At 49.8% G+C, this 22,862-nt stretch overlaps 1 protein-coding gene across 12 annotated transcripts in view; it reads left to right on the forward strand.

Annotated features, from left to right (window-relative positions):
- The window catches only part of DAB2IP (DAB2 interacting protein), a 165,863-nt gene that overhangs the window by 91,274 nt on the left and 51,727 nt on the right, over window positions 1-22,862 (forward strand). The window contains exon 1 of one of the 12 annotated variants that reach the window (XM_075056077.1): window positions 9,569-9,683. The exons of 8 other annotated variants lie outside the window; for them this stretch is intronic. Coding sequence is in view for 1 of the 4 variants with exons in the window: in XM_075056072.1 (XP_074912173.1) it covers window positions 17,577-17,689 (113 nt within the window). In the remaining 3 variants the exon portion in view is untranslated. Of the gene's footprint in view, window positions 1-9,568; window positions 9,684-15,481; window positions 17,690-19,168; window positions 19,293-19,639; window positions 19,755-22,862 lie in introns of those variants that run through there. 3 more of the 12 variants (XM_075056072.1, XM_075056074.1, XM_075056073.1) reach the window with 3 other exon arrangements.

A 22,862-nucleotide genomic window follows, 5' to 3' on the forward strand; every position in this document is an offset into this window, starting at 1 on the left:
CCCTGCATCCCCCCACGCCCCTACCTGAGCAGTAATCCCTCCTGCCGGCAGCTCTTCTTAAGGAAAACTCACCGTCCTTCCCCGTCCTGTCTTCAGTAGCCAAGGAACAGGGATTTTCCTGGAGTCATGGTGCATCCAGTGCCACAGGCAGGGTTCAGCTCGTTCTTCAGTGTGGCTTCTTCACGGCCTCTGAGGCTCCGCGTGGGCTCTGAGCTGGTGCCCAGCTCTTCTAGTTAAAATGCAAGGAGGAGAGGAGGCAGAGGGAGACAATCTCACACGGGAACAGGAGAAGCGCAGGTATGTTGGGGTGGTTCTGAGGCAGTGGAAGAGTAAGTTCAGCTGGAAGGAGGAGGGCGGAGGGTTAGGACTTGTTAGTCTGCATGTGGCCAGCTGAAATGTTCCTTTCTTCTGATCATCCTTCATCCCGTCTTTGATCTGAGATGTACTTTTTCCTGGACGACTTCCAACATTCTTGGTGTAGCTATGAAGCTCCCTTTTTTCCCCTATGCAGGCCACATCCCTCAAATTTAAGAAAGACGCTGTGATGATGAAGTAGGACTGTTGTGTATAAAGTCATTTCTGGATAAACATGTTTGACTTCTTCAGGTGTTCTTGATCTCTCTTTATTCCTAGAACAAGCACAGAACAGGCGACGGCAGCACAGGCTCCTACATTCATCCCAATAGTTTGACTTAGTGCAGTGTGGAAAATCATCCCCATAAAGGGTTCAAGTTGTGGTTTGGGTACAGATGTCCAATAAATTGAGAACTTTTGGCAACCCTCATTTCTAGACTGACATGTCAGACAGATTCACATGCCAGAAGCACACTGGGAAGCAAAGACTGGGTTGGGAATGATGCCAGGAGCCAAGATGCATTTGTACAATTTTGGAGCCACAGCTTGGCCATCTCTGGCCTAGGCAGCGGGATGACGGAGAGAATCCCAAGGTAGCTAGCTAGATAACAATGTTGCTTATACAAGGACAACAGAAAAAAGCATTGCACCCTGTTCCTGCTTAGGAAGGTCAGGCACAAAAGAGAAAAGGCTTCTTTCTCTAGAGGTGAACAGTCACTTCTCCTTCCTAGAGCAGTAGAAGCCTGACACTAGATAAGTAGCTGTGAGATGATTCATAAAAAACTAATTTATAATTTGCCAGAATATAATCCTATTTGATCAGTGTTATTCAGTTCCTCTTTCTTTTAAAATTCAGTGCACTTAACTGTTCTACGAGGGTTTATGAATGTTTAAAAATTGCTTTGTGGTCCCTAAAGTAATTTGACAAGTCTGACAGCTATTGATTAAAAACCTGAAATTATTCAGACTGTAGGATGACTTGGGGGATTAGATAGAAAGTTTTTTCAAATGTGAAAGGAAATAAGATGTTGGAAAGTAAATATGTTCTTGAATATTTTTGAAAAATCCATTACAACTGTGAAATTAAATTGAAATGAGATACTTCGTGTGGAGATGAAGGAACTAAATGCTGGCTTTACTATTTAGGCATGGGGTAGAACTCACCGTCCCGGGTCCGACAAATGTTTCCCTGGAAGATGCTGGTGACGGGGCTCTGGCATGGATCCCACCGCAGGGTGCTGTGGGGAGCCCTTGGGGAGCGCTGTGCACCTGCCCGTTCCTGGCCAGGGACCAGCCGGCTCCTTCCATTCAGCCGTCCTGCATCACGGAGTTAGATGCCAAGCAAGGTCAGCGGACAGCTGTGGGGCTGACAGGAATGTGGCTCTTTCTGTCCAATACGTATGTTCCTGTCTGACTCTGCGGGACAGGCGGGAGCTAATTGAGCCTCAGACTAAATGACCGCAGCCTCCCTGATTGTCCTAATTTGCACTCCTCATGCAAGGGCTGCTGTGGTAGTTGGGAGCAGCTATTATGCAGAATACCTCTGTCTCAACTTGTCCTTCTTCACCAGACCTCCAGGAAGAATATCCAAGAACGGGCTATGCATCTCTGTACATGCCAAAGAGACTCTCCTAGGAAATCATTAGACCAGCCGGGCCATTTTCCATGTGACCAGAAGGGAACCTCTTCATTCAGCAGATCCAGACTTGTTCTGTTACTGATGACCATGTTTTAGAAGATCCTTCATAAACATATTTTCTCCATCTTAACATTATTAAGGTTTTTGCCCCCATTCTTCCTCCTTCTGGAAGGCTAATCTCAAATTTCACTGCTCTCGTGGTTAAAAGCCCTCTTCCGATGTTCAAGTCTGAATCTATTCACAGCCAGTTTTTAGCCACTTGTTTCACCAGTGCCGCCGTGCAGCTTGAATAGTTCTTGTCTTTCTCATGTACTTACTCTGAAGTACATATAGTCCTCCTGCCCCTCAGTCTCTTCTTGCAGACTGAACAAGCTGAGTGTCACAACGCTCCAGCACCATGCCGAATATGACCCAGCAGGTGACATATCCCTCCACCCCTCTCCAAATTGAGACTCAGGGCAACCCCATGGGGCAGAGGTGGGCACTTTCCCAGCTTGGCTGCAACACCCAGCTTCCAGCCCAGTCAAAACACTCTGCAAATCTGAGTGGATGATCCGTAGCCAAACATCTCCAGGACTGAAGAAGTAACTACCCTGACCCACTGGCAGCTGGCTGGGAATGAGGGCAAACACCGATGTAGCAGCTGGGTTTGTAGGGCAGAAACGAGTTCATCTGCTGCGTGTGTTGTGGAGGAGCCCTCCTTCCCCGAGCCTGGGGGGAAACATGCTGCTTGGGCACAGAAACCCCCTGTGCACCCTTCTCTGAACACAGAAACTGCAGCTATCTCGTCCGTACCCGAGAAAAACATCTAGCTGCTGGTTATCAGCGCTGTCGCCAGGGGACCCGTGTCAGCTCAGGTAGAAGGGATCAAAATATGTGAGTCCGTGGGCTGGAACAAAGCCTCTGGTCAGCTTTGCAGGGTGTGTCTGCCAAGGCAGGTAGTCCACAAAGACCTGGTTCTGCTTTCGGTGGCATTATTATTGCTGGTATTTAATCAGATAATTGATGGCTGTTGGTATTGGTTAAATTCTTGAGTGATTCTGTCTGCAGAGATAATAAAGTGTTTGTTATGATGATTCAGTTCCCTGGATTGAACAGTAGATTTGTGAATATGGAGATATTAAATGAGCAGATCATAGTGGGCTTCCTTGGCCTCTTACCTCAGCGGGGTACTATGCAGCCCTTGCTCATCTCCAGTAATTCTCAGTTTCACTGGGATCGGCATAAACCACACGTTCAAAAGCCTCAGTTAGAGGAATCTGCAAGCTACGATATGGAGCTTGTACATGGTGTCACTAGACTGTGCATGGTATTTTAAACCCTCGTGCTATATATGGCCCTCAGTTATATTTCCGTGACAATATTAAGCTTTAAAAAGATGAGTGGAAAGAAAGGAGACCTTCAAATTTAGTTACTGCCAGAAAATACTAGGCACCACATAGTTGTCATTCTGCAGCAGACAGGGATTATCCATAAACCCTGTACCTCCAAAGTGAAGGATAGTAATAAAGCTGACCCCAGGCGCACTTCGAACTTAGCTACCTCTGATTAATTAAGTTTTTCCTTCCTTGAGCCTGATTTAGTACTTATGGTCAGAATGAAGGATTTAAGTTAAGAAACTGTTGAGAAATTGAAGGACAGCTCTCATCCCCTCTTTCATCCCCTTCCCTATCACATGCACACACACGTGGGTAGTAGAGGACTTGGTGTGGCTGCTGAAAAATCGGTCTCCAAAGGCATTCCCGTCCCAGAATTCCTGTCATTCCTCCTGCAGTTGCACCGCTTTCCTTGTGGATTTTTGTTCCTGCCAAGCTTGAAAGGTCAGTGGGGCATGGCAAACACTTGGTTAGTATTGGCTGTAGGTCTCAGGACAGCGTTGAAGGTGTAATAATGATTCTGCATTTATATGGAAAGTAGGAAGGTTTCTGTGCAGCTGTGGAGTATCTTTCATTCATTCATTTAATGACTGAGCTTTCTGGGATGTTTAAAATCCGTCAGTGGCTGGGCTGAGGCACAGCGCAGCCCTACAGGACCCCAAGTTCAGAGAACTTTTCCTCTGCTTCAGACAGCAGGGGCTGGGAACGAGGATGAGACCATGGCTGGTTCTGTAGCTCCCCGGAGTTTGGGTTTGCACAACAGCCCTGAAACTTCACAGCCCTCTTTGGTTAATAGCTATAATGATTATAATACGAGTTCATTAACGTGCTGGTATTTACAGCCTTCTATATGGGCAGGGAAATGTTGAATAAAACATAAAGAAACCTGCGCAGGTACGCTGAAAACACTGGATTTAAAATTTTTGGTTGTCCTTGCAATGACTTGCCTAGCCCAGAAGACAATGTGGTTTGAAGCAGGACCGTCTGGGGCGAAAGCGTGGCACCCTGCGCTGCCAGGGCTGCCGGCACCGCCGAAACCCCGTGGGCTGGAGCCCTGTGCCAGCAGTAGGGACCTGGGGCTCTTGGAGCTTCCCTGCCATGTGTAGCACCGAGTGACAGCGCTCAGAAACGCCTGTCCTCACCAGTGAGTACACTGGCCGAGCCAACAGCCTGTTTCTGGGGTCTGGGCAGGTCCTGCTGCTCGTACCTGTACACAGGAGGAGACAGCCACGGTGTGGACACGGCATTTTGTACCCGTGTGACAACTCTGTGACTTCTGACTGACGTGTGCAGGGTTATTTCCACACTGCAATGAACAGGCCAGCAGTATACATCACTTTGCTGAGATGGACAGACACTGGCTTTGAAAAGTCTATTAGGTACAATTAGTGATAAGGAGAAGTGCAAATATGAGGCAGAATGGCTCGATTTCTTCTTTTCCTCTGCTGCTTTGGTATTTGGTGACCACGATAGTATTGTTTTGTTTTAGAAGGAGTTTTATAGAACATAGTTGGGAATATGTTTGCTTCTACCAACCAATTGAATCTGCTCGTGTCCTGGAAAGTCATTCAACCACTACTTTCCTAATTTGATTGCTGCAGTTGGCGTGCTCTGCACAGTGCTGGTGCTGTATCCCAATAAATGCTCAAGGATTTAGAGGGGTGATGGTTTTACATGTGTAGTCAGATCTAAAAAAACTTGTCAGAAGTGATTCTGCTGATCCCTTAATTAGAATTCTTTAACCACTTTTTCGAGGAGAAACAATAGTTTAGAGTAATGAGAGAGTATGTTTTGATTGAAGGATGTACAATAATCTGCCCTGAATCTGCTTTGCTGCATTGTACGAAATTAACTTATTTCTCTATATTTGTTCATATTCAAAGCATAAATAATTTAGCATTTTGTCTCTGTCTGTGAATGTGAGAAGCATGCTTGCTGATTTCAGATCAGATGGAGCAGTGATGTTTATTACTCTGATGTTGGGAAATGATTGTTGCATATTTAATATCGCCATAAATAAAAATCCTGTAGCTGTGTTCCCACTTGTGGGAGCGGCATGTGGCTCTCCTAACACGTCTGATCCACAGGACTCAAAGCTTTTGTGTGATGAATGCAGAGGCTTTGCTTGCCCACAGTGATACAGGGCATGAGTGGCAACTGCATTCACCAGCGTGCCCTGCCTGGCTGGTGTCCACCCGCGTCCTCCCGCTGCACTCTCAGCCCCGACCTGCTCAAGCAAAATCATCTATCTTACACAGAAGTACTCGGAGACTTACACTGTGTGACAAAGCAAATACCAGAAGAAGTAAAACAAACCTCATTAAAATAAAGTGGCTGGATGATAAGGCAAATGTTTAACATACCTTTTAAAAGCAGTATTTCTTTTCTTCATTTTATCTTACTAATGCCTTTAAAAACTGCCTGAAAGTATTTTATAGTAATTGCCAAAGCAAGCTGGAGTTTTTAGCATTCTTACAATGGGCATTGAACATCTCTGATTTTAGTAGGTTTATTTCAAAGTGTGGGGAAAATACCATGCAGTGGGTGAGTATCTGGGCCATGCCTATTGTTCCTATTTATAATTAAAATTTCTTCAAAGTGTGGCACAAGTATTACAGCATTCTGAAGTAATGGGCCCAGGTGTTCTGCTGCACCGTAGTAGTTTTGCAGTGTTTTGGTCCATTCTCTGCTGTGCATGTATGCAGGATTTTCTCGGGCACCTTGCTGAACTCCAGCTTGTCACCCAGTGCCGTTTTCCATTTTCTCCTCTAAAAGTCACTGGCACGGAGATAAATTCTTGTATATTTTACCTAAGACACTTGCCAGAATAAAGGGAGCAAGGCACTGCTTGGCAATAGTGAAAAGCAAGGGAGAAAGAGAGAGCTTTGTCCATGAGCCATTTGCAAGCCAAGACAGTCCCGCTAGGTCACATTCTTGTTCTCTCAGCCTTGGCATGGATCGCTTCTTTTTAATGGAGTCCAGTGTTCCCAATGTTTCCAAACTTGTTTTAGTGTTTGCAGCAAGCTGGGATGGTCTCCGAGAAACAGTTTGTCTGGATCTGATTTAGAGCAAGGCAGCATCATTGCGCTGGAAGCACGAGAGTCTCCGCGCGGCTCTCCAGCCCCGTGAATGCAAAGGGATGGACGTTGCTCCCACTGGCACTTGGAAGGCTGAGGTCTCCGAGAGGGTCCGTGTCAGTGTCTCGGAGTGGATCTGGCACATGCTTCTCAGGTGCCTCTCCCAGTTGTCCCCACTTAGTGCGCTTGGGTCTGCACCACGCAGCCGTCCCGGCGCCTGGAGTGCTTTCGGCAGGAGCTGAACCCGCCGGTGTGCTCCAGCGACACTGCTCCAGCCACCTCCCCTCCCCGCGACATCAGTCCTCAGCACCAACTCTTCCTGCCTAAAATTCGCTCCTGTTGTACCGTGCTACCTGCTGAAGTGGTCACAGCCCAAATACGGCATTGTTGGACGAAGAGAGCTGTGCAGAGGAGGAAAGCCCTCCCGTCCAGCCCTGAGGAGTAACTCCACTGACGCCAGCAATACTGGACAGTGTTAAACAGATGTGGATCAGAAATGGTTCAAACCCCTTCCTTTACTGGAACACAGCCATTTTGCTTGTTTAGTATTCTAAAAGTATAGTTAATAACTATTTTTGTCTCTATTCTCATTTCTCACATACGTATAAAGTCTCTGTTGATGTTTAGCTTGACAAGCCAGGCTGCAGTTACGATGCCAAAAATCTCAAAACTGTCATGGAGTGAGACAAGGATAAAGGAAAAAAACAACTTAGATAAAAGGGGTATGGACTCAGAAATGCTGCATGTGGCACACTTCCCAATCCTCAGAGAGACTTATTAATTTACATTGTGGAAGTCTTTATGGTGCACAGCTCAAGTGGCTTTCTGGCTCCACTTGGGATCTCACTGGATTTACGAAGAAGCTGCTTTCACACTCTACAGGCAAAGGCATTTAAAAGCATTTTTGTTTCTTAAAGTGTATAAGGTAATAAAGTGTATAAGGGATAGCGTAAGGGAAGCCACATATCAAAGGCAGGCCAAGACTGTACTCAGAAATTGCACATCAACCCAATGCGGGGCGGGGGGGTGGTTCTTGCCTTCTTCCAAACAACAGCATTCAGACTTAGATTTAACATTCCGTCCTTTGCTGTATCCTTGGTGCTTTCTGTCTGAGCAGGAAGATGATCCGGGTTAGGCACTGTCTGACGTTACGTCGCAGGCGGGCATTGGGACAAGCGTTTGGGTTTCCTCCCCGAGCTTCCTTCCAGCTGTTTTCCTTTTGTCAAGACAATTACATTGGTCGTTATTAAAATAAAAACAGAAGGGGAGTAAAATGATTCATCTTTCCAAGCAGCTTTGCTAAAGAGTGTCATTAATTCAACATCGGCAGGAATGTGTCTGCTTAGGAAAATGTGTTTTGTCCAAGGGACTGGACTGCTCAAAAGGCTGCGCCCTTTTTTCACCTGGGAGGGCTCAAATGTAACCCTGAGCTAGTGACCACTGTTTCTGACTGGGACCAAAAAATCGATGTTTGCCCTGGCACCATCATCCCTTGGGGTCAGCCAGGTTGGGGCGGGCAGACACGAGAGCGGGGTCGGGCCTCGGCTCTCCCTCCTCGAGGTGAACCCAGCAGAGCCGGGCTGAAGCCCGCTGCCAGTGAACCACTGTGGGAAACGTGTTGCTGCTGCCAGCCCCAACTAAAACTGCCTGTTGCCCAGGGACTGGGCTAACACTTTCCACCAGCTCTAATCTCTTTATAAAAAAAACAAAACTAAACTAGAAAAACCCTTAAAGAAAAAATCTAAGTTGTTATCCCATCATTTGTAAACATGGATGTGTGCGTTGTGGGCACTTCAGAGAGAAGGTGCTTGGCAGCTTTTCCGAAGTTGTCTATATGCTGCACGACAGCTGCTGGTGCAGCTGGTTTTTGCAGAAGCCTGTAGGTTGGAGAGCACAGAGCATTTAACCCATCCCTCTGCATCAGGGGAAGATTGGCTTGTATTATCCTTGCATTACGTCCCATAATCAGCCACCCAGATCCTCATCAGTTGTGCTTTTCCCAAGTGTCCAAAGAAGAAGTGAAGAAATCGTGGAATGTTTTTCTCACTTGGCAATTGTTTTAATTTTTCGGAAGTCTGCATTGTATCAGTACCATCCCTGTCCCACTCCTTTGATGCTGAATGCGCCCAGCAATTTGAATTGTCGTGCTCGTGCTCTGTAAATGAGATATGACTGGAGGTTATGGAGTGACTTAGTCACAGAATGTGCTCAGTTACTCATCAACAGCCAGGGTCCCTTTGTGTAATTCCTGTTGACAAGCTGGTGATTTCCTAATGGAAAGACAGCCCTGACACCGCAGGCATGTGCACAGCCTTCCAGCCAGGGCCTGGAGTGAATCACACTCCACGTGATCACCTCCAGCGAGACCATTCCCGAGTGTGTGTGTATGTGTCTGGGGTTTGGAAGCTCGCAGCAATTGTACTGGTCTGGAGGATGAAGTCAGGGAGTTACAAGTACAGCGCAGGCAGAGTGGACTAATACTAGGGGACTGATAAGAGGAAAAGGAGTTTTTTGCCTCACAATTTGAAGCCAGTATGGACCGAGATGGCCAGCTGCTGCTTTTAAGGAGCACTGGAGAGGTGTCACTGTACGAGGTCCCCCAAGGGCATTCCCCCTTGCAGCCCCATGTGGCTTCTGCCACCCCGGCCGGCAGCCTGGGCAGGGGGCACCGGTCCGGGCAGCGGTGGCTGGGCTCCTGGCTGGGCTCCTGGCTGGGGACGTGGCACAGCTCTTGCTGAAAAGAGTTCCCTTTTCGCCTGAGCTGGTTTGGGAGCTTCAGCTGAATCACCAGCGTTCGGCGGTCCCTGCGTGTCCCCCGGATGAATCCTGCTCTGCCTCCAGCCCTGTAACAGAGACGGCTGGAGATGGCTGGGGGTCTGTCCTGCCCTGGGAAGGAGGGACAGTGCAATCTAGGGCCACGCAGCATATACTTTTTAAATGGCTCCAGCTGTTTTATGAAGCCATTTTAGGTTTTAGTGCTGCTTGTGCAGGACTGGTGACTGCAGTGGCTTTACAGCTCTTGTTTTTGATGGCAAGTGGAAAGCAGTTGGGGCTGGTTGAGCTGGGCTGGACTTTGCTTCACGGTGTTTACAGTGCCGTTGTTCATTTGGGAACTAACCTGCTGCTTTCGGTTTTGATCCACTGAAAGGCTATATAAAGACATCCAGCCTCTCGCTTGCGAGGCTGGCAGGGAGAAGAGGCGGCACAGCCGGCCAGCTGGCTCCTGCCCGGAGGGAGGTGAGTCACGCTCATCGGCTGGCACCGGGCTGGGGGGTTCCCCGGGGCATTGCCCACTCGATGCCCACCCAGGCGTACCACCCGCTATTCTCCTCTCTGGCTTCCTTGCTCCGGTGCTGGCCACAGCATCTGGGAGTTGAGGGCAGGCTCTGGTACCCGCTGGGAGCCTGCTGCCTGTCCGCCTCTCTGCCCTTCCCCACGCTGGCGATGCTGCAGGACCCACCTTCTTCTAGGGCAGTGCTGGGTTCCTAGTTGCTTGTTTTTCTTTTAAGCCTTCTACCTGTGTTCCCATCTGGTTGAGTCTTGGGCGGGAAAAGAGGCGTAGGGAATGAGGAGAGGAGGTGGCAGGGGGCTGGGAACAGGGCAGAGTGAGGGCAGTGGATGTTGGGAGGGAATTTGCAGAGCTGGACCCCGGAGTTCAGCCTCATGCTTCGGGCCATTCTGGGTTAACCCTGCCCGAGCATTGTTCAGTCCCTAGTTGTCCGCTCCAGAGAAGCTTTCCGGGATCTGTTGCGTGCGTGCCCTGTCTGACGGCGGTGGCCTCGGCCATGGGCAGCTCAGCTCCCTGGGCCAGCGTGGCCGTGCTCAGTGAAGTAGGATTATCTTTACAGTCACTTAAACCTACAGGCCTGTCAGCCGCCTCCCCAAGTGGAGTAGGTTCTGATTTACTGATTTACAGCTTGCGTTGCCAGAGTAAATCGCTCCGCTAACAGCCAGCCGATGGGAGTCGGGCACCTTCGCAGCCCGGAGCTGATTAAACGTGCCCAGCGTGCCAGAGATGTTACCCTGGTTGGGGTACGGCCCATCATACTCTGCCTCTTCTCTTTGCCTCATCTTAACTTCTCATCAGAGAAGTCACAGAGCCCATCACAGAGCCATCAGCCATGTGTGCCCATGGACACACACCCCTCCAAAACAGAGCCTGGTTTTAGCTGTCATGGTGTAAATCCAGGGCAGTCTCATCAGCTCAGGAGCAGATTGCAATTTTGTTAATGAGAACATACGCTGGCCCCATGTATTGCCAGGGATTTGACCTAAGCTTAGCATCTGTCAGGGTAAGAAAAAGTGGTTTAGTGGCACTGGCATAGTGGCAGTTCAGAGGATAGGGAGCGGGGCAGAGAGGGTTGCTGGCTCTTCCCTCTTGAGGGACAGTTTGTATTCCAGCAGAGGAAGAAGAATATTTGTGGAAATCAATGTTTTAAGAAATTAAATGCAAGAACAAAATCTAATCCCTAACTTTCCAGATCAAAACATTTTGAATTTTCTCAGAAGCAAGTAAGATAAGAATTTTTATTTTCTGCTATGCAGATTTAACCCTTCAGAGCTGGGGAAACACAAAGCAAAGCCAGTGACAGTGAGCAGAAAAGGCAAGAGTCAGGACTGTGTGTAAGGAGTGGAACCCAGGCTAGATCTGCAGAATAAGATGTGTCCATGCAACTACGTTTACCTTAACTCAATCTAGTTACATCAACTCAGGCTCTTAGTGTAGTGTGTCTAAATGGTTTTAACTCTTCTTGTGATCAGTACAGGCTAATGGCCGGTAGGTTTACACATTAAGAATGTGGTAAAATTGCAGATGAGGCAGGCACACTTCTGCCTCAAAGGAATTAACTGAGGCTAAGCCAGGTTGTGGGGAGCTGTGTGGTCACCCCAAATACCTACTGCAAGGGAAAAGCCTCCCAGATTCTGTCTCTGTAAAGATTCTGCGCAACACAACTATCAGCATAAAATACAGGCATTTTTGCAATGAAGATGAGCTGGAGTTTAATTTGGTTAATAACTAAGGCAAGTTAATCCTGTTCAGGCAAGGATCAAACCAGTTTCGGTGCATCTGTGTCAGTGCTTTGCATCTGTCTAACTAGATTGATTTAAAATAACTTGGTTACAAAAGGAAATTGTTTCTCCTGTACAACTACTGAATCAGGGCTCAGACCAGTCCCTGTTCCTGCTTTCATTCACTTCCTGCAGTAGGAAGCTTTTGGTCAAGTTCCCCTCTGGTTCCCTTGTGAAGTAGACAAGGATGGAGATTTTCGTGTATCAGACAGGGCTGCTCACAGAGCTCGTTAGGAATCTCTTCGTGTCCCATCCGGAAGATGGTAAAAAGTGTCAGAATGATTTACTGGGTCTAATTTAATCTCTCTCAGAGAAATAAGTAATCAAATGTTAGGAAAACAAATGTTGGTTGACCTCTCTGTTTGAAGCTCATATGTGAGTAATGGGAGTTAGGGGGTTTTAAACTTGTTATCTTCCGCTACCTCAGACAACTCTTTAAAGAGAGCTGAGACCAAATTTAGAGTTGAACTTTCATCCCTTGAGGGGAAGATGGGTCCCTGCTCCCCTGTCTGCTCTCCAGGGCAGCGGGTCAATTGGAGCCGACGTGTATCGGAGAACACAGCCCAGGACCGTACCGCGTTGACAGCAATGGCTCTGCAGCCCCTTCCCCTCCAGGCTGGCAGCCTCGCTCCTCAGTCCCCTCCGCAGGATCCGTGCAAGGTGAGGGCTGAGGACAAGTACAAGGACTGCCCTTGAGCGAGGCAGGAGCAACATAAGCCCCTGGAAGCTCAGCAGCATCGCTGACGGGGTTCAGACGGAGCGAAGGGGAGGCCGTAGGTCCGCAGCTCCCCGAGTGAACGGTCAGCAGCAAAGCTGACATGCTGCTGATCGTCTTCTTTTAATTAATATGTCATTCAGCCAGGCTGAGAGACTTTGTACTTCTGAGGTCTGACTTAGATTTGCAAAGCTTGTTGCCACCATGGCCAGCTTTGTCCTGCAGGTACCAAAAGGCTCTGTATGAACACATTCGTATTCATAAACACATTCAGAGTCCAATACACTTACCGTGGCTTTGATAATAGCCTGTCCCTCCCTTCCCTGGAGAGTGCCATCCTGACTACATTTTGAAATCACAAACCATGACTCTCATTTAAAGTAGAAGAGCCTGCGGTTTCATCTTTGGGAAGCGACATCCTATCCTCAGTCCTGTGTAACCGTAACTAGCTCTTAACAGACCCCAGCAACTTTCACAGATTCACTCATGTAACAGCCTGTGTCTGCAGCTGGGAAACTGAGGCACAAAAAGGCAGAGTGACCGCACCAACCCTGTGTAAAAAAGACAAAGCCTTTTTTTTCAGGCTGTACTTCCTCTAGGTATCACTGTGATACTTTATCAGCTCTTGCTATACAGAGATTTATATGAAATCATTTCTATTCCATTGAAGTAATTTTCAGAGATTAATTTTTTAGGGTATTAGCTTTGATTCCTGAGTGCATGCACCCTCCTCCTCCCGCCAGCAGTCTATATCCAGGGAGAGCTGCATTGTCTGAGTTGGAGGAAAGCTCACTTGCCCTAATTTATTGAAAAAATTAATTTTAGATTTAAAATGGGGCTGTCATTTATGAACCCCGTTCAATCTGTTCTTCACTCCTGAGTCTTCCCTCTGACCTTTTCCATATCTTAAATCCTCTGGGCTGTACACTGTGTTCATTAGTTAAACTTTCAGAAGGGAGCAGCAGGTGTGGGTTGTGGATAAGGACTGCATGCAAGCTTGGCTCTGTGCTTATCCATGTACCTCTGGCAGGCTGTGGCTGTAATTTAATTTAGGGCAGTGCCAGGATTTGGACTTTTAAAGAGTTTTTCACAGTTTGTAAGTTTTAATAACAATTTTTACATCAGCTCTGGAAGTAGCTGCCCCTGGCATTGCATGAAGTATGCAGTAATGATACTTGCACTTTAGAAAATGAGCTGGAGAACTGATGCAGTGCACCCCGGTACTGCAAAGTTTAATTCCTGATCAGGGAGTCTGGAACAGTAAGAGCCAGCCTGGCCAGAGAGGATCGAGGGTCCCAGCAGGGTTGCTGGGGCTGACCTGGGCTCAGAGCCGTACCGCACACTGCTCAGGGAAAAACAAACGGGTCGTCCCTGGAAATGGATTATCCCTGTGAGTCAGAAAAGAGATATGGAGAGACCACTAAAAAACAGTGAGGTGATCTTTAAAAATATCTTTCCTTTTCCTACCTGTATGTTGGGGGGGATAGATGGGGACTGCAGTCAGGATTTGCAAGCTTTCCAGTGCCGACGGCTTTTCCTGAAGTCCCATTCTGTCAGGCATCACTGCGTGGATTCTGCAGGCAGATACGTCTTACTACTTGGGGATTTGGGGATGTTTTCAGTACGGATGTGGCTGCTTGTGGAGGTATTGTGGTTCCTGTGTCAGTATTACCGATTTCTGTTGGTAGCTGGCTGCGGAGAGCACCCCAGAAGGGAAAGCCCCGGGCTGTCAGAAGGGGGCTCGTAGCTACTCCAGCATCTGTGCCTGCCAGATAAGCCCAGGGACAGTGCTAATGGGCTGGGAGCGCGCACCCGCTCAGGCACTGGGTCTGCCTTCAGCGTTCCTTAGTGCGTTCTAATTTCCCTTTACCTTGTCAGCATACGCTCAGGTGCCGAGTACAACACTGCAAAAATATGCTGTGTCTTCCAAGGGCTTCTGTCTCCTAAAACATGCCGGAGGCAGAGGAGATCGGGGGATAGTGTGTGCGCTCCCTGGGATGGATTGCCTACAGTTACAGCTCTGAAAGCCATAGAAAAATCACCGACTTCATCAGTGTGAATCTCTCATTCCATCTGAAAAGAAGGTTCCCACGAGAAGGATGTGCTTTATATCCCTAAAAGACACTAAAATCTATCTGGCTAGAAGGCAGATAGCAATTGGAAGAAATTAGCTTTATATCCTGGTGCCATCTCTGAATAAAATACACACAATCAAAACAAACTTTAAAATGCTTTGAGCTTTTCTTGGTGTTTTGTTTTTTGTTTTTTTTTAAGGAAGAGTTCAGCAGCAGCAAAGGAACATTTTCCTAACTTCATTCTGATTATAAACTTTTCATTGAATGGATGTTGGTTTTTAAGAACATCATTTTGTTTAAGAACATCATTCAGTCTCTGAAGTCAGCTATTACCTATTAAACTGAAGCTATTATGTATGCCAATATCGTTAGACAGAAGGACAAATCAAAACAAACTGTACTTTAGATGCTAAAACATATATTTGTGTTTGTCAGGCTCAAAGTCATATGCCATTGGTACCCCTGTGTAGTTTAGATTTGAAATTCAAAACTTGACTCCTGCAAATGCTTCTTGGCTCAAATTGCCATTGAATGTTAAGTAGTGTCTCTGAAGCGAGACTAATAGCACAAAATGGTACTGAATGTTTGCAGGAATGGGACCTCACAAAAAGGTTTATAAAAATCTGCTGCTAATAACAATGTTACATTTTAAATAAAACCTCTAGAAAAGATGAGTGGCATCTCAGTAAAGACAGGCTTCCTGTTGATGGGGATTACATTCCTAGAGGAAAGTCTAATGCTTGCTCAGGACAGCAGAAAAGTGAAGCTAATTACAAGCAGAAAGAGAAATTGGTTGGTCCAGATCCACTGTCTAGCCGCTATGAAATATGGCGTAAAAGGCAGCATTAGTCAGAGGTTAAAAATTCTTTCAGTGTAAATACTATTTGATACGGTGCCTGATTTTTCAGAAGTGCTAGATGTGTATTCTGCTACGTTGCTGCAGCTTGGCTTTTGTGAACATCGAGTACATTTTAATAAAGCAGGTGAAGAAATCTTTTAATAATCTCTTAGTTTAATCTGGCCATTGTTCCTGTATTCTGCAAGGCCTGGGTAATTTTTGTGCCCTTCAACCTCAGATTACCTTTTTGCTGAAATTGAACTGAAGGACAAAATAAACAAACACAACCGCAGTCAAGGTTACGGGCTGTTGAGCTGTAGTTCTTGAGCGCGCGGTGGCTACTGTGTGAATATGAAGTTTGATGGAGGAACACTGGGAGTCCTGAGAGTCCATTTAATGGTATCTGCAGTGAAATGCGTACGTTGCTTGACGCTGCCATAGGTTGTGGTACATCCGTTGAAGAGTTCTTCGGCAGAGCTCCACATTAATGACTGTGCCCACCCCAGTGCTTGAGCAGCAACGCAGTAACAGCCAGCCCGTTGTGCGATTACATGTCTTTTAATGTTAATTACGCTGAAATAAGGGATTGTTCGAACTTTGCAAAATAAGTGCTTTTTAGGACATTGACAGGCATTTTGATTTTAACTGTAAATTTGGAGTAAATCTGGGTAATCACAGTCCCTTCGACTTCTAACCCTTCAAGGTTGTTGGGGAAATCGTTTTTTCCCAGTGATAGGCAACATGGTCATGAAGCGCTGGCTTCACAGTCAATAAAAAGTGACTACAGATAATACAAATAGTAATCACTGAGCCTAACTGTGAATGGAAAACTTACTCTAATAACCCACTGAAGGTACTATTTTACCTGCCCTCTGACAAAGCACAGCGGCTTTCCTTTCACAAACACTATTTCTTAAACAGTGAATCGGGTGGGTGGGTGCTGGGATTCCATAAGGAACAGGAGGTGCAAATGTGAAGAAGGGGTAGAGGTCACGTACAGTGCCCCGGGGAGGATGCCGGCATTGGCAATGATAATAACAGCTCTGACCGCGTTGTACACCTGCGTATCGCCCTCCGAACAGAGCCGCCTGTCGGGAGAACGACAGTCTGCAGGGAAACACCACCTTGTTTAGATGAGGAATGAGGAACAAGCTTGCTTTAAGGAAGCCGGGAAAACCCCTGGCTTGGAATAAAATTAGCTGAGACTTTGACGTACAGACTTCTCCTCGGTGGTAGTAATGCTCAGTGCAGCGGTATTTAAACATTGAGTCAACGGAGTGCGGTTTCTTCACTGCCTGGCACTCCCTGGGGAGGGGGAAAGAGCAGTCCTTGAGGGCCTGGTCTGCAAAGTTTTAGCTTCTGTATCTCCTGAGCTACACAAGGATATTCAGTCCAGAGGCCATGGGGAGGGAGGGGGAATGAATGACCCGTACATTGCAGACCTGTAGCCCCAAGAAGTTCAAACGTTTTAGACACCAACCCAAGTACAGCGTGGTCGATGGGGCAGCCTGCTGGGGCAAGGGCATGGCAGGACGTTACTTTTGGGAAACACGTTTGTCACTTGCGGAGGTGAGAGTGTGAAGAATGAATGTGCAGCAGGACGGTACCACAGAACACCTGGGGGCTCCAAGTTCGTTCATCTCCTGACGCCTGGCTCGTGTGCCAGTCCTGCACAGACCGACTGTCTAGAATTTCAGGTGTGGGACAGGGGAAATTCAACTGGGCAGTTCCCAGCAACCAGACCTCTTTCGCTGGGTCTTGTTGGTCTTCTTCTTTGTCATCTGGTAGCAGCAGCGGAGCTGTGCTGGGTCCTTACGTCAGCTGGAGCTGCCACAGTTCCCAGCGTTTCTGGCTTCCTGCTGGAACGCAGGCCAAAAGCACATGCTTGTTTGGTTTGGTACTTCCTTCCAGATTGTCCTAATAATGTGTCTGAACGTGCAACAGAAAATATTCCAGTGCTCGGCTGCAGAGGGGACCTGGATTCTCTCTTCCCCCGCTACCTTCGGTCTGCTCCGCTTTCCACCCACTGCAAGCGCGAGGGCTTGTTCCAAAGTTCAGGTTCTGCGTTTTCGTGCCTCGCCAGAAAGATAAAAGGGTTGGTAAAACTGTAACTTGACCTTAGTGTTTCGCCGCAGCCAGGGAGATAAGGCGCTGAAGGAAATACGGAGAGCAAAACACCGATGGCTGTGGGAAAGGGGACACCAGAAGGCAAAGGCTCCCCGTTGAGGACCCCAGTGCGCTCCTCGGGAGCTGCTGGTGAGCCCGGCTCGCAGGCGGGAATGGCCGTGGATTGCTGACGGGGATTTCAGCCTGGCGCGCACCGTATCTTTGCTCTGCCACACAAAGGACCCCTGTGCTGCTGCTGCTGCTGCAGATTTGAGAACGAAAAGGTTGACTGAAGCTGCCTGTTATTATTTTTGGCTACTCCAGCAATGTATCAAAAACCTGACGCTGGGTTGACGCTGGTGCCCTACTTTATAGAAGCCCTGAAAAGCAGATCGAGGACAGCGAGCTTGTCTCTCTGCATGGCATCTGCCAGCAAAGGGTGAGAAAACTTCAAACCGCTGGCAGGGGAAATGGGGGGGGAGGCAAAAATGAGGCAAAATGTGCTAAATCCAGAGCACTGCTTGCAGACTGCGAGGGGAAAGGGTCTGCATGTGCTCCACTAAGGAGGCAAGGTGGGAAATGCTCTGACTGGGGTGTTCTGCTGCCAGCATGGCTGGTGAGCTGACGCCGTTGTCCTCCGGGTATGGTGGGGACCAGTTTACCCTGGAAGGAAGAAAAGGACCCCACTGGTCTTAGGTGACAGACAGTGCTCCTTATTATTCAAGTCCAGCAAAAATGCTGCCAGTCCTTCACATTTTCTGGATCCTTTGGAGGTGAGAGAGGGTCATGCCCACCTACCTCTCCGGCTGAGGAGGAGAGGCACGTAAAAGAGGATGTGCAGGGAGTTAGTGTTGGAGCTGGGCAGGGAACCTACGCATTTTGATTCGTGTGTCAGCACCGCGCACGGCGGTGCTGGCTGGAGGGACGGTCCGTCTGGGAATCCGGTTTGCAAGTCCCTGGAGGAGGCGAGACTCGTGCCCACTGCCTCGGGCAGCACCTGCCCGTCTCCCAGTCTGAGACCTGCTTCCTTCCCCTCTGGTGTGGGGAAACCCTGAGCGTTCTTCTCAGTCAGGGATATTTACCTTTGTTCTTGCTTTCCCCTCCTATGCTGACCAGCATTTGCAGCGCAGGTGCCTGCTTTCTCCCCTGATCCGGAGCAGCCTTGCAAGAGCCGGAGGATTTATGATTTGCTGCAGACATGGACGGTAGCCTTTGAAAAGTGGAAAAGGAAGCAGCCATAAATAACAGGCAGGGGACAGTGCCATGTGGTGGTTTTTCATTTACTAGATAGTCCTACTTTGTTCTTGATGAGTAATGGAGGCATTTGAATACGCCGCGATGACAGCAGCAGTCTGGCTCTGGGAACGTGTCGGCGTGGGCTGGGTGAGGATGGTGGCAATCAGGACAGTTGGACCATGCTGGGTAGCCTTCCCCTCCGTTCTCCACCGTCTCGCGTCCTCCTCCCGCGCTCACCCGCTGCTCCGGGCACCGCGTTCGGTGAGCCTGCACTTAAACAACCCCGAGCTGCGCCGGGGAGCCAGGCCGTGAGCACGGCACTCACCTGAGCCTCGCCGGGTGCCGGCTGGTTTTTGGGTTCTCATGCGGGATCGCTCCGTGCGTGAGGGGTTGTCGGGGTGCGGATCATGGCTCACGCAGGTGCGGCCGGCTGCTGCTGCAGACGCTACTCCTTACTGTGGATTGCGCTGTTGCAAAGGTCAGTGACTCGGCTTTCCGAAATGGGAAAGGAATGTGCGTGTGCATCCCAGGGCAAGGACACCCGAGCGGGCGGCCTGGCGGCGGGCAGGCGGCTGCCTCCCTTCTCCCCTCCCCGGTACCGTCGACCCGCAGGGCAGCCTCCGAGCCGAGCAGGAGGGAAGCGGTCGGGGGAGAAATGCCCTAGTGCGGTTTTTATTTTTTGGTGGTTTGGTTTTTTTTTTTTTTTGCAAAAAATAAAGGCTGCCGGAGAAGTGGATTTCCCCGCGGTTTATCACAACAAAATGAAAGCGGCGGACGGAGGCGGGACAGGCGGGCTTTGCCGAGGGGTGAGCGGCTCCGCGACCGCGGGCTATCGGCGAGGGCTGCCGGTGCTGGGGGGGGGGCGGCGGCGGCGGCGGCCCCGCCGGGCAGCAGGGAACGCTGGTGGGCGGCAGCGGCGGGAGGGCAAAGGCGGGTCCCCGCCGGCCTTCGGGGAAGAAGCCATCATCCTCCCGTCCCCGGAGCCGAGCCGGGGCTTCGTGCGGCTCCTCCGGGGCTGCGGGCCGGCGAGCGGGGGCGGCGGGCCCGGGGCGCTCTGCCCAGCTACAAGCGCAGCCAATCCGGCGGCCCACGGTAGCGGCAGCGGCGCGGTTGCCCGAGCGGGGCGGGGCGGCGGCGGCGGCGGGGCCGGCCCGGGGCGGCGGCGGCGGCGGCGGGGCCGGGGACCGAGGGGGCGCGGCCCGGTCCGGTGCCGGCGGGAGCGCGGCATGGGCGAGCCGGAGCGGGGCGGCGGGAGCCGGACCCTGCGGGTGAGTGGCGGGGCGAGTGTGTGTGTGTGTACGTGTGTGTGTGTGTACGTGTGTGTGTGTACGTGTGCGTGGGCCCGTGGGGTTCCTGCGCGTCCAAAGCAAAACTCCGCGCCTGCCGCCGCCGCCATCTGGGGCCGGACCCGCACGGCGGCCGAGGGGCCCTGTGCCTCGGCGGGGCCGCTCGTCGCAGCCACGGCCGGTTGCGGGATGAGCGTGGGGATGGGGATGGGGGGGGCCGGGGGTCGCGCAAAGGAACCCACTGCGGCTGTCGGCCCCCCCCGCCCCGGCGCGGGGTGATGGCAGCCTGCCGCTCGGTTTCAGCCCGGTCCTCGGTTATAGGGTCGTTTATTTTTAGCAGCGTTCCGGCCGCGATCCTGGGCGTGAAGGATTTGTTTTCGGCGTTAAAACGTCGTCGCTGACCGAGGCAGGCGCCCGGGGCCGGGCTCAGGAGCCGGGGTGCGGGAGATGGGGCTTGCGAGTTGGCTTTTCTTGTGGTTAATCCAGGAGGAGGGATCCTGCCTTGCTTTTTCTTTCTTGTCCGGGTTCTGCCTCCGGGCTTAGGTGAAGCAAAATTTCAATGATAAAAATCAAACCCTTTATCCCCACCCTCCCCTCCCACCCTGGAAGCTTGTGAGTCCCAGACGCAGGTGGGGAGCTCCCCGTGTCTCTGTGGTGGGTGGTGGCGGGGAGCGGGGGGGGCTCTGGGTCAGCCCTGGCAGCAGCCCTACCTCCTGGGTTTGCCTGTGCCTCCTTGGAGGTTCCCCAGGTGGTTTTGGGGGGCTCTACAATCCCTCCTCTGGTGGGGGGGAATGACTAGTTCTCAGGGCTGCGCTGGGGTTGGAACTCCAAGTCGGAGGGGTGGATCCGTGGCTGCCGTTTGCATCAGATGTCCACAGATAGGGCGCTATTTATTTATGCCGGTTTAGGCTGATGTGATGAGAAGAGGTAATTTTTTTTCTATAAAGTGTCAATTTCTGTTGAAAGTGAGATGGTGGTGCCATTCTGCTCTTGAGAAAGAGGGAGAAGTTACTTCCTTAGCTTCCTAACAACATTTTTGATTATTGAAACTCGTGTATTTCTGATCACCTTTTGCTTCTTGCTCTTGACACATTTTGCTTGCTTTTGCAGTTTCTCTCATCTTGCACGTTACAAATGCAGTCGGCGTCCTTGCTGGTTATACTGTGCTGGACTTTCAGGTTGTCACTGACAAACTTTGCAGTGGCACGTTGTTAAACGAACAAACACCCATGCTCAGGTGAATGTCATGTGTTAAAATTCAGGTTTGTTCTGGCAAAAACAACATTTGGAATCTGGTATGAGCTCACAGAGTCCTTTTGAATGTAATTAATTCTGCTGCCAGTTAAAACTGAGAACAGTCTAAAAACAAGGGCAGGCATTAATAAGTTTAATTACATGTCCTTTGTGTTGCTCGGCGAAGGTGTTGCGTTAGTGCGGGTAACATGTGACACCAGCTTCCCATCGTGAGCGTGCTGAGGGGTTTTTCCCAGCACCTGCCGCACAGAGAGCCCCAAAGGCTGCAGAGCATCCACCTCCGCTTCAGCCCGCTGCGGCACTGCTGGGGCTGTTCAGAAAGCAGCGGGAGAAAGTTCAGGTTAGCAGAACGTGAAGGATATGCTGCATGCTGGGACTTCATCCACGCGTCCTGTCCTACAGGAAAAAAATCATTCTCTCATCTTCTGGAAGCGTGCAAGTTCTCTTGTGCTGTTGTTCTTGGTTATTCCCATAACATCACTCTCATATTTATGTGTTAAATTGAAGCAGGATGAGGCATTGGGGAGGAACGGATGAGAACTCCCAGCAGTGGTCAGGAGGTTAGCGGGAAGTCAGCACCAGGCGGGGGGGTCACACAGGCACTGCTAATGAGGCAAGGAGAGGGCTTGGGGGAGAGCTGCTGTGTAGGAGACCCCAGTTTGCATCTACTGCGGGAAGAAACGCAGCCATCGGACCAGTTTGGGCTCTGCGGAGAGCGTAGTCCCAGTCTGTAACCAGCAGCAGCGAGGCTCCGAGCCTCAGGTGGGACAGCCTGCGTACAGCAGAGCTGCCCAGCGCCCGATTTTGCTGCCCCTGGTGAAGCTGGCAGAGGATGGCGTGTGATTTACTCCCCTCCGCGACTGCTAAAATCCTTCTCCCATCTGATGTTGCAAATCAATTTGGTGGAGTTGTCCACTTTGTTCTCAGTCATAACAAAACCTAATCCCCAGGCTGGAGACAGATTTAAATTCTGTCTATGCTGCACGTGAATCTCACGGTCTGTTCCGCTGCATTTGTGCATGTAGGACCTCCTGCAGCTGACGTGTGCTGGTAAGAGGGTAAGGACTGCCCTAAAGACCCTCTGCCCAGCTGGTCAGAGAAAAAAAACTGCCAGCCCTTGAAAAGCTGTATGCAGGGAATGTTTCCTGACCAGGAGACGTGTCACAGAGTCAAACCTGTAATTTAGGAGATCAGATCTCTCTGACAGTGGGGAGGCATTCACATTGCAAAGGCTGACTCTACAGCTGGTATTAATGGGACATCTTCAGCTTAGTGCCTGGACTTCTTTCAAAATTCCCCTATCTGCTTGTGTTCTCTGAGTGGAACAGCAGGAGATTTAAGAAAGGCTCTTTATTTTTTTCCCTGTGCTTCAGTGTTACATTTTGTGTCTGCTCCATCCCTCTGCAGCTACCCAGCCAGGTTCCCTGTTTGTTTCTGTCTCTCAAAAATATCAGGAAAATTTTCATCATAAAACCACAGAAGCAGCAGCCGGGTGGTTTCAGGCAGGTGAGTTTCTGAAATGAAAACCGATGGGGTTGCCCCTTTGAGGGCTTGTCTTCACAAGAAGGCAGTTCTGGAAAAAGAGTGTATGAGTTTAAACACACAAGGCCTATTCCAGAATAATTCTGTGTAGACAGGCCTTACATTTTTTCTTTCCTTGCACCCTTGGCAGAGTATCTTTGTTCTTGAAAGAGCATCGAGCCTGGACTCCTGGGCAGTCCCTCCAGTCATTCTGCGGAGGTGCTGCCTGCGTGGTGCCGCTGCTGCCCACGGATGGTTGCTGCCTCCTTTGCTCAAAATCCAGCCCTGAAGTTTGATGAGGAGGGAATGGATTGT

Source organism: Buteo buteo, chromosome 23, assembly GCF_964188355.1.
Source record: "Buteo buteo chromosome 23, bButBut1.hap1.1, whole genome shotgun sequence".
Lineage (NCBI taxonomy): Eukaryota > Metazoa > Chordata > Aves > Accipitriformes > Accipitridae > Buteo > Buteo buteo.